We start from the raw sequence: 11,851 nt of genomic DNA, 5'->3' as shown, positions 1-11,851 counted from the left end.
AGAGGACATCAAGAATCCTGGACAGACCAAAGGGCACTTAGTGTTTAGTACTAGTGAGTGCTGAACAGAATCTTAGCATACTGATAGTAACGTTTCTCTATTTGATGCATAATAGGCTTGTTGCCAACCTGACTTTCGGACTTGTAAAATAGGGAGCACTTCACAGTGCTTCATATCCCGTCCTCACACCCTCGTGCGTCACTAGCTTCCTGCTCCAGACTCCACGCTTCCTCTTATTCCCAGCTGCTACACACTGACTCGCTGCAAGGCAGGTATTTACTGTCTTGCTCTAACAAGGCTAACGGTAGTTTAATTATTTAATTTCTCTGACTTTTAGCTTGAGATGGTATTATCCTGCTCCATTTAGATTTTAGAGTTCTGACGTCCCAAGGATGCTGTATGGATTGTTTTCCCCCCCTCTTCGCTCCTTCTATGGTGAAGGTGGGAACTAACACTCAACTTGAGTCCTGGGAGATCAGGAAAGGAACCAGCCACAAACCTCCCGGCTATTTAGACCTTTTGTTTGATGAACCTTAATGAACGAGATAAACACCATATAGGCAACATTAACTTCCACAATCTTTTTTTATTACCTAAAAATGACAGGCCAAATCATTTCAATTCTGACCATGACAGAAACACAAATATCTCACTAAAATAAATACTAACAGGGTTGAGATGAGTGAGGAGGCACTTGCCTTGGGCACAAAATTTAGGGTGGCATTTTTTAAAAAATCCCTCAGCAATCAAGATAAATGATATTTTATCGCAGTAGTTTAAAAAACAATCAATGCAAAAAATTCATGATGAACAAAATACCCAAATTTTAAATAAAGGATCAGCCACAGTGCCTTGCTGAGCCACCTTGGAACCTTAGATGAAAGAAAAAATAAGACACATCTGTTTTCATCTAGAAATTTGATTTGTCTGTGGCCCCCTCACTAGCTTTATCCTAGTTCCGGGTCTGCTAAGGAGAATGTGCCCAGCATGGACTAAATGGCACAGCCCTTCCCGCTTCAATATTAATTCGGGGGATGAAATATGGGCAGTCATTGTCAAGTCTAATTGCCACAGCTAGTCAACCGACGGCCATAACTGTGATCCTGCTTTGGTTGTCCTTTGAATTAAAAGGTGTTTGCTAACCCCCAGCCTAGTCTCTTTGGTTCCTGGAATCTGAAGGTGTCTTGTTACCCAAAGTCCACGGCACAAACCACCGCAGAACCCGCTTGGAAAAGCCCATCTGACTCAAGCCATCAAAAGTTCCTCCGCCCGCGGTAGTTGCCCCGGGTTCTCTCCTTGCCAGTCTTGGCTGGAAGTTGCCTGTGAGTCTTCTTCCGGTACTCCACCTTAGTCCAGCCCCCTTCGCTCGCCTTGCTCTCCTCTTCGCCTGCTCTGGGGGCAGCCTCGGGGTGCAGAGGCATGCCTGGGATGGTCCTGGGCACGTGACGGTCATTCGGGCTCCTCTTGAAGTCAGGGGACTGATGAGTGTTCAGCGCCGCCTGGGGCAACCTGTAGAACCTTCCGGAATACCTTTCTCGCGAAGGTGCGGAGTGCTGGCTTTTCCCACCGTATCTTCCTCGGGGGGAAGAGTTGAGGGACACGCTCCCGCGGTTTTTGTTTCTGCTTCGGTCCGAGTAGCGGCCCCTCTCGGAGGAGCTGTCTGTGTTGAGGCTGGAGAAGCCGCTGTCCCTGGAGTTGAGGTGCAGGGAGGAGAAGTTTTTGGAGAGCCCGTACTGCGTCGTGGTCGGGGAGGAGCTCCTGGACTGGTTGATGGGAGTGATCTGCTGGTACTTCACGGGCGTCTGGGTCCGCCTCACCGCCGCCGCATAGGAATCCTGGTTGCCGAAGTAGGAGAAGTAAGGGGACCCCAGGATGGGGTTGCTCTGGGAACGCTGCAGAGAAGTGTGGGATGCAATCTGCCGCAAGCGCAGAGTGTCTAACCACTGGCAGTCCGCACCTGCAGGGAAAAAGGAAATGAGCCTCTTCCACGCCACAAAGCTGAATGCCTAATTCATAAGCCTGGCTCAGGAAACCAGTCTCAAGGCTGCTTAGGGCCATGCCAAGCATCACCGTTCATGGAAGTTCCAGGACAGGTACCTTTATCTTTACTACCATGAACCCTTGGGCGGAAAGGTAAATTGTCAATTAGAATATATAATAGGGTTGGCATTTTTCTTTTTCTTTTTTCTTTTTGGTTTTTCGAGACAGGGTTTCTCTGTGTAGCTTTGGAGACTGTCCTGGAACTCACTCTGTAGACCAGGCTAGCCTCGAACTCACAGAGATTCGCCTGCCTCTGCCTCCCGAGTGCTGGGATTAAAGGTGTGCGCCACCACCACCCGGCAAGGGTTGGCATTTTTCTATTTCTGCTGCCGTGATTCTAACTGTATCAGGGACTTCATCTACAAGGAGCGATAGATACATTATCGCAGCACAATCTTCCTAAACTGCGGCCTCTCTACAGTTGTAGCTTCCAAGAGGCCTGAGTTTGAGCTCCTGTCTGCAGCCATGTGTATCAAGGGAAGCTGGGTTTCTTCTGCTCATGACAGACACGCAGATGCCAGCAAAGGAAATATTGCTGTCCTGCTCAAAGCAGAATTGGTGTGGGTAGTCTGCTGGGTTTCTGGGAAGGCTGTTTCACTAACTATGAGAACAGGTCAGGGCTGACACCTGGTGCTTTCAGGGCATCCCTATGTTTATAGGGCAGCCAGACACAGCAGTGAGGCCGTGGGCAAAGCCTGTACAGTGAGTAAGGCAGAGAGGAAAGGAAGAGGCCACTCCTTAAGATTCCTCGTCAAACTTATTTGTCCGACTGCATCCAGAGCCTACATCACCTCTGGACTTTTAGTGATGGAAGACAATGCATTTTATTCACTTCAATCGGTGTTTGGGGGACTTGAGAGGGTTCCTTAAAATGCGGGCTGCTGGTTCTAGACCTGGCATACCTGATGTGGTATGTCTGGAGATGGGGCAGGGAGTATGTGTCTATGATAGGTTCACAGAGGATCCCACAGGACCAAACTTGGAGGCCCACTGAGTTAAGCCAGGTGAAACTGGGTTTTCTGCTCCTGGCAGATGAAAAAGGGTATGATTGGGCTAGTGGGTGATCTCGAGTCTTCACATCACACTGGAAAAGTGAGTAAAAAGGGTGGAGGAAGACAGAAGGGAGGTACACAAGCTGAAAACTGGAGGGAGCCAGACAAAGCTCTCCCGAGGGAAACAGTCTGGAGCAACTCCAGCAGGAAGTGGAGGGTGCTGATTTTTCCAGTGTACATTCTTAAAGAGTAATTTACTGTTTCCTAAAGATTATGCTTAGAAGATGTAAAGGACACCTATTTGGGGTCTGGGAAGTGCCCTATTTTGGGAAGGGAACACCATGGTCACAATGTAGATGTCCTCATGACCTGCCCCCAGCCCCAGCCTCGTGCTCTGCCATCCGTCACCGTCACTTCCTGGTGATACAGTTCATTGCCTATGGGAGCATGCCTGGAGGAAGTAGCCCCAGAAGTGTTACCATAGGGATCTGGAACTCAGAGTGATGTTTTAAAAAAGGTTTGTTTGTTTGTTTACTCTCTTTTTTTTTTTTTTTTTTTTTTTTTTTTGGTTTTTCGAGACAGGGTTTCTCTGCGTAGCTTTGAGCCTTTCCTGGAACTCACTTGGTAGCCCAGGCTGGCCTCGAACTCACAGAGATCCGCCTGGCTCTGCCTCCCGAGTGCTGGGATTAAAGGCATGCGCCACCACCGCCCGGCTGTTTGTTTACTCTCAATATGGTAGCATTTGAACCATGTAAAACTTAGAAGTCACGGGCAGCCGTTTTGTGTAATAAGAATTTGGAAATGGGAAAACTAGCCTCACAGAAGAGAAAATCTAGCAGAATCATAGAGAGAAGGTCCCAGGCTTCACAGGGCAGTTATAGGGATCAAACAGGGTCATAGCTATAAAAGCTCTATAGAAGTAAAACGTGCTCTACAAACATTAGTTGAGAAAGAAGTCCTCTTTTAGTCTCACTCTGAGAACTCACTGTATAGCCTATGATGACCTTGAACTTGCACTGGTCCTGCTTTAGCTCCCTGGAAGCTGTGACTCCAGAGGTAAGCTACCGTACCAGCTAAAAGAAGTCCTTAAATATTATAGCAGACATACCAGGCAAGATACACAGACCTGACAAGCATAAAGGAGTTTAGAAGTAGCTGCATGGGGGAGCTTGTGTAGATCCAGACCTACTATGTGGAATAACCTCAGCAGAATAGCATGCCCTAAAATGTGCCTGACGGTGCTCGTAGCTAAAGAGTCTTAACAAAACCCCAGGCCTAACCCGATGGTAGCAATGTTCTCTGATAGCTGTTTGCAAAACGGTAGAAGCACATCAACTCTGTTGATAAAGGTGATCAGGCCTGGCATGATGTCAGATCATTTGTTGACGGCTTCTGAATGTTGTTCAGGATTCTGTTCTCCCTGGTTTGTGGCCAGTTAAGAATATTTATTCTGGCCGGGCAGCAGTGGCGCACACCTTTAATCCCAGCACTTGGGAGGCAGAGCCAGGTGGATCTCTGTGAGTTCAAGGCCAGCCTGGTCTATAGAGTGAGATCCAGGACAGGCACCAAAAAGACACAGAGAAACCCTGTCTCAAAAAACCAAAACAAAGAAAGAAAGAATATTTGTTCTGCTTGGCAAGTCAAGCTTTACAGTGGTCAACAGAGGGGCCAGGCTGCCAACACTTGCCATTGGGGATAGTAAGTTAGAGTCCCCGCTTTGTCTCCATGTCTGACAAGGAGCCTTCAGGTATGCTGTCACAAAAAGTACTTTTCTCTCGGGGAACGAGAAGTGCTGATTAGAAAGCATGCATTTCTGGTGTGCTTCGAAGGTGTATGTCTCATGGTCAAGAAGGACTGTGTGTGGCTTTGTATACATACATGCACCTTCAACACACTTGTGAGCTTGTCTCACTCCTACAGTTATTAGAGTTTCTGAGCCTACAAGTCAGAACCTTTGCCCGAGTTCACTAAATAACGACCAATTGCATGGCCAGTCAGCTGACCTTGTGTGCTTTTCTTAGTTTTTAAAATTACTATCACCATTATTTATCATGTACATTAAAGTTTTTCTCTTTACTGTCTCTTAAACTTTAAAAAAAAACATTATTTATTTATTTATGTGTGTGTGTGTGTGTGTGTGTGTGTGTGTGTGAGTGTGAGTGACAGCACATGCCATGATGTTTGTGTGGAGATTAGAGGATAACAGACAAGAATCAGTCAGGCTTGTAGGCAGCTGCCTTTACATGCTGAACCATCATGCTGAACCTTTTCATCGTCTCGTTTCCATTGACTCTTGCCTGTTCCTCCTTCTCCTTCCCTCCTCCACTCCCTCCCCTACTCCCTCCCCCACTCCCTCCACGACTCCCTCACTCCATCGTTGCCATGCTTTGTCACTGTTCAAGACTCAAGAAGTAGCCAGGGATGCATCTCAGTTGATAGAGTGCTTGTCTAGCATACCAAGCCCTGATTCCATCTCTAGCACCCCATTAAACTGGGTGTGGTGGCCCATGCCTGTAACTCTAGCACTTTAGAGGCAGAGCCTGGAGAATCAGAAGTTCAAGATCATTCTCCGCTATCTGAAAACCGTTCCAGGCCAGCCAGGGGTGCACAAGACTGCCAAAATGAAAAAGACAAGACAAGAAGTACTGTTGACCGCAGTGGCTTTGTAGGAATGTGAGCTAGAAGATGCTCATCTTTATTTACAGGTACACTTTTAGAAACTAAACAAGCAGATGTTTTTGTCACTGCAGTGTAACTACTTTTCATCATTGTACAATGTGTTCACATTTATGTCTATAAATTTGACTCTATAATCTATTATAAAACCAATATTACACGGTCAATCTGATCAAAGTACATTGTACATATGTATGACATTCTCAAAGACTTAGGAAAAATTTTGAAAAAAAAAAACCCAATATTCTAAAACTGTAAGAGGGAAGTACTGCGTCAGGCAGCTGCTGTCCACCGCCTGGCCCTCACCTCTGTCACGGAAACGTCACAGCGCACGTTTGGACTCAGGCACACATGGGGCACCGGGACACTAACTTACTTGAGTCAGACCTGCTGCCAGGGTTGCCATCGGAGTTGGAGAACAGAGTCTGGATGGCGAGCTGGACTGCTCTCACCTCATCCTGAGGCTTCGTTCTACTCCACTGAATTGAGTGGACATGCTTAGTGAGTTTCGGAGTTCTTACATCACTCTGTTAGAAAAAAAAACAAACCAAGAAACCCACAATCATGCATATGTTTATAAAACGGGAAGGAAAAAATGCATGTTGTTATGCCGTTGCCTAAATTAGTGAATTTGAATAACAGGAACATTTTTAACTTTTCCCATAATGGACTCTATACTCCCCCCCCCCTTCCTTCCTCTCTTTCCCCATCCTACACCCCTTTCTGCTTAGTATATTTTAGTACTTAAAACTAAGGTTGTCTTCCCCCAGAGTTTATAGCAGTTGACAGAGCTCAGTGTACCTCTTTGTTAAGAAATGTTTTTTATAGTTGAAAAAAGATACTTTGTTGGAGAAATGAACACTGACCACTGTCTCGCTTCAGTGTACCTTGGCCTAAGGACACTGGGACGGACACACACAGGGAAGAGAATGAAGGAGGCTGCCACGGGGTGAGTAAAGGGAGTAGGTGCACCCTGAGATGAGTTCAGAGTGAGGAAATCCAGCATCAGGGGCGGATACCCGATGACAGTTCTCATCCTGAAGAAGTCCTCCTCACCAGAGAGAGACATGTGTAGATCACAGTCTTTCCAGGGCTGTGGGTATAGCTCAGGGCCACACTGGCTTGGCCTTGGGTCCCCACAAAAAAGAGTCTCTAGGATTCAATACAGTTACAAAAAGATGTCTTTAGTAGGCGGTGGTGGGGCACACCTTTAATCCCAGCACTCAGGAGGCAGAAGTAGGTGGGTCTCTGTGAGTTCAAGGCCAGCCTGGTCTGCACAGCAAGTTGGAGACCAGCCAGGGCTACATAGAAAGATCTTGTCTCAGAAAAGACGAGGAGGAAGAGGAGAGAAAGAAAAGAAATGTCTTTAAAAACTGGAAAGTGAGAAATCTAGAGGTGGTTTATTATCATGGAGTCCAAAGAGGAGGAGGAAGAGGAGAAGAAGATAAGAGGGAGGAAGGGGGAGAGGAAGGTCAGTAAGAAGGAAAAACAGCAAGAAGCAGGGTGCGGCGTGTCTGTGGGGTTGTCTGCAGCAGACAGAGCTGGAATCCAGCTGCTCTAACTGTCCGGTTAAAGGGGGCTTTTCCTGGGGGGTGAGGGCCAGTTAGCAGACATCAGTGTTGCTATCACACTTCTGCCCTGCGGGCTGTGGAGTTCAGTGGACGAGGTTTGGGGCTCTGATTCTGAAAAGCTAGACTGTGATAACTCAGGAAACCATCTCAGTACGGCAGCATGCAAAACCCGGCCTGAGGGAGACTTCCCGCATCTTACTGTAGCAGCAGCTGTGAGGCTCACAGGCCGGGGACCAGGGAAGAGACACTGTTTGCAGAGGGGAGACATGGGTGTGAGCACGTTCACTCTGTCACTGAGTACCCCAGAGCCCTGGACTTCCTTTCTTCTCTCCCAGCCTGGTTTCCTGTCTGCCAAACGAAGAAAGCCATTCCTGATCTTTCAGTATTTACCTGAGGTTTGTGAGACACGGCAGGCGTACCTGACTTTATGGTGAATCCTTAACAGAACTGCCTTAAGTGAATGAAAAGTCTGCAGGCCCTACCTACCAAAGATGCATACTAGTACCTTCACGTGACCCCAGACTGTGGACCCCTCCAGCCTGTGCCACAAGACGTTCCTCCCTTTTCTAGGGTCAATGTCTTACCACCCTTGAAGACCTTGTTGACTTTTACGAAGTTATTGGCGTTAAATCCATTTTTAAATACAGAGTTGAAATATATTTGCAGAGAGATATTATTTTATAATACTAAAAATGAAGTTTTTAAATGATAAAAGACATGAGACTTTAATCTCTCTTTTTAAAGAAAGTGTAAGGTATTGGTAACTGTTATGTATTGTACAGAAGATCTTGATTTTCACAACACAGTCAGGCATTTAAGGCTTAAAATGCCTCACCTGACATTCTCCCATGCTTATGGCGAGTCCTTACTGGGGTCCCCAGATCTGACCTTGCCCACCTGTCTGGCTTTATTACTGTTCTCTGTGTCCTAGGGACTTGCGCTTGATGTTTGTATGGCTGTTCTCTGACCACACAACCAACCATCCCAAGCTATTGTTCATTTCCACCAGTCAGTTTCTGACATGATTTGTGACTAGGTAATTCTCTACACCTGCCGGCAGGTAGTGCCAGATGTGTACATTTCAATAGCATGGTTTTGTTGTAAAAAAGATTTATTTATGTATGAGTGCTCTATCTGCATGTACAACTTTATGCCAGAAGAGGGCATCAGATCCCACTATAGATGGTTGTGAGCCACCATGTGGTTGCTGGGAATTGAACTCAGGACCTCTGGAAGAGCAGCCAGTGCTGTTAACCACTGAGCCATCTCTCCATCCCCCATGTTTTCTTTCCTTAATGTAAGTTTTTCTTTTCATATAAAATTTATGGGATCTGTTAATTTGGCGATAACAATAAACTTTCCAGGTGGTCACAGGGGTATATGCTGGTCTTCTGAACAATCAATGATCTCCTCTTCTGAACTCTTATTTCCAAGTGAGTTACACTCACTTGTTACATTATTTGGTGGGATGTACAAAGTGTTCAATGGATATCTAAGGTGTTTCCCCAATTTCAATCATGTTATCTTTCCTTCCTAACACTTCGTTAGAGAAATTGCGGTTATCTTTGTACATGCATGCCAGTATGTAATTTCCTTTCCAATAAATCCACATACTAACCTGTAAGTACCAGAGAGACTAGACAAATGCCTGCTCACTAATAGAGGGTGAAACTTGTAGACTCTGTCTTCAGGAGCTTACCTCATATGTGACTGTGCACTCCACAGTCTGATCGTCCACTATTCCTATAATCCACTTCTCCATTACAAATGGTGGCTGAAACACAGAAATTAGGTTGGCATCATATCAGAAGATAGTCTGTCCTGCCATGTTTCATTGAGGCTAATTGTGCCATACATAATTTGCAGAATATTAAATTATCATAAAATCATGCTGGCTTACAACACACTTGTATTTTGGACTTTGCTGTTTTATGACTGAATGAGTTGTGTGTATGTCCTACTGATGGGAGATGGTAGTCCCGATCTACGGTTTTCTGTGGGTTTTGTTTTTTGCTTTTTGTTGTTTTTGTTTTCGAAATAGGTTTGGCTGTGTAGTCTTGGCTTAGAGTTAGATGATGATCCACCTGCCTCAGTCTCCCAAGTATTGGGATCATAGTTGTACCCTTACATAGGTCCTCAATCCTCTCTGGGGTGATAAAACATGATATATTACTCAGTCCTTTCAGTAGGTTGTTAATTCATGCTAATGTTTGAAACAATAGCCAAAAGCTTTTCAACATTAAGATAAAGCCATGACAACATGAGAGGTCCCAGAATTGTCTTTCTTGAGAGCAAGCAGTAGCTAGTATACTGTCCTTGTCAATCATTCAGCTTTCTGTCTGCCAGGCTATCGTGCCAAGAGGCTTGTACCAATGAAGACATTGTGGTGTTACTTTCCTACTGTATCAAGGCAAAAGACTAATGAAGCCTATATTTTGGGTCTTATGCTAATTCTGATAAAAATTATTTTTTCATTTTCTTCTCATTCCCTTATCCTTCCAGGTTGGGGCTGCAGAACAATGACTGTGTATAAGTTGTGTAGACTATAAGAGAGATTTAACTGGGCTGATTTTTATATGAATTAAGACTATTATTGCTTCTATTGTTTTTATAAGGTTCTGTAAATTTTAAATGACCTTTCCAATCCTGTTTTTCCTGTAAGCTCCATTAATGTGTATGGTTTTGCCCTGGTGCATGATGGCAGAAACATTCAGCTCTACAATTGCATTGTATTATTTTTTGCATGGAGCAACTTCCTTCTTATGGTAAGCAATGACTACATCTTAAGGACAAGGAAGCGAGAGGACAACTGTGTCAACTGGGGAGGACAAAACTGGGACCCAGGGGAGAGTACCTGTTCTTTCTAGACATCAAAGTACAATATGTCCCCACAACATAAGGAAACATTAAACCAAATCAGACTCTTATGTTAAGGTAAGCAATGCCACAAAAGTGAATCCCAATTATATAGAGGAACCCAACAATGAATACCAAACTATCCTCTTGATGAATCTACTTGTAAGTTACAAGGACTTGGTCATTCAGCCATCTTATGTCTGTACAGAGAACACACAAATCAAATGTCATGGCTTTGTAGACTCATTTTGTTTCCAACTTGTGTCTGTACTCTGGTTCTTTGTGAAAAGCTCCATTTTCTTCACTAAAGCTCAGTGCACAGTTAGGTTAGCCATGGGCCAGCACTGATGGTTACTGGAGGTCAGGATGGCCATCTTACGGACATATGCTTTGTCTGAAGTGGTGGACCTACCACTGAAATCTTACACTTTTTTTTTCCGAGTATGGTTGGGAAAAAACTGAGTTCTTTCCATTCTGAGGAGCAAGTTAAACCTTTCTGTTGGATTTCTTCAGGGTTTCCAGTGACTCTGGACTCCAGACATGCTCTCCACCACTCGAGGAACTTGTGGTGGGAACTTACAGAAGCGACAGAGCAGCGCCATGTGTCTCCAAATAGCCGTATCCCAGTCCTCCTAGAACTGACTAGAGCAGGCTGGGGATGGAGCTAAGGGGTAGAGCAACTGTCCAGCATGCACACCACCAGCAGTGAGGGGAAAAACGGAAGTCTTCATCATTGTAAGTTTTTCTTTCTAAGTTTAACTCAATCCAGTTTGAAGTAAATATTTTCATTGATAACATTTTCTTTAATAAATGGTAAGGTAAGAAGAAATGTAGGATTAAAAAAAAACTTAAATGATACTTTTTGGTTTGCAGTGCTCTTTGGTTCACACAGCACAAGTGGAATTTTAACAAAAAAATTATTCTCTCAATCTGCTAAATAAAATGTGCCTTTCAAGAGGCAGCTTGAGGCTGAGCTGATGTGAGCATCCAGGAGTACAAAAGCCCACTGCTGGGGTATTTTAATGTCTTTGTTTGATATCTGTGAATTCAAAAAAGCTTTTAAGCTGTAAATAGAACCTTACCTTTGTCATCTTTAAAATCTCTGCATCAGGGAGGCTTGTGTTGAAAGTCACATCTTTTATGTAGGTTATTGCAATTTCATCCCCATCCATCTCCATATACATTTTCCATTTACAATCCTGGAATTAAAAGCAAAATTACAGAATTGAGAGAGTGAAACAATTTTTTTTTCATTTTAGTGTTTTATAACACACAAAGTATTCTAAATGAAGTAGTGTGGGAGTGTTTGATTTTTCTTTTTTCAAAAGAGGACGTGAAATTAGATCCTTTTGTATATCTAATAACCCCCAGTTAGTGCAGCCTTGAGACATAATTTATCAGTTGAAGGGTTTTGTTATAGGAATCACACACTCAAAATTCTCAAGGGCCAGGCACAAAATAAATATGAGCAAACCCAGGCAGTTACGTTATGGAACCTGAAGGTGTAACCTTTCACAACAGAGCCATACAACGTACATATTAAATGTTACAAGGACATTTTATCATTGGTATAAAAAAGTCATAGTCCTCCTTTTTCTTTTCTTTTATCGTGTAGCCCTCTTGATCTACCTACCTCCCTTTCCCAGAGCTGATAATGGTGTGGGGTAAAGACACAGCTCACTGTCCTCTTAGGGAGGACAACACTGCGGATGTGAT

At 44.4% G+C, this 11,851-nt stretch overlaps 1 protein-coding gene across 1 annotated transcript in view; it reads right to left on the bottom strand.

Annotated features, from left to right (window-relative positions):
* Nucleotides 1–640: 640 nt before the first annotated feature.
* Map3k20 (mitogen-activated protein kinase kinase kinase 20) overlaps nt 641–11,851 on the bottom strand; it is a 162,477-nt gene continuing 151,266 nt past the window's right edge. Inside the window, exons 17-20 of the mRNA XM_059260697.1 lie at nt 11,218–11,334; nt 8,979–9,053; nt 6,085–6,235; nt 641–1,957 (exon numbers count right to left, since the gene is read on the bottom strand). Of these exons, the coding sequence (XP_059116680.1) occupies nt 1,254–1,957; nt 6,085–6,235; nt 8,979–9,053; nt 11,218–11,334 (1,047 nt within the window). The 3' untranslated portion in view covers nt 641–1,253. The remainder of the gene's footprint in view (nt 1,958–6,084; nt 6,236–8,978; nt 9,054–11,217; nt 11,335–11,851) is intronic.

The sequence above is a fragment of the Peromyscus eremicus genome, chromosome 4 (genome assembly GCF_949786415.1).
Source record: "Peromyscus eremicus chromosome 4, PerEre_H2_v1, whole genome shotgun sequence".
Classification (NCBI taxonomy): Eukaryota; Metazoa; Chordata; class Mammalia; order Rodentia; family Cricetidae; genus Peromyscus; species Peromyscus eremicus.
This window is presented reverse-complemented; position numbering and strand designations above follow the sequence as displayed.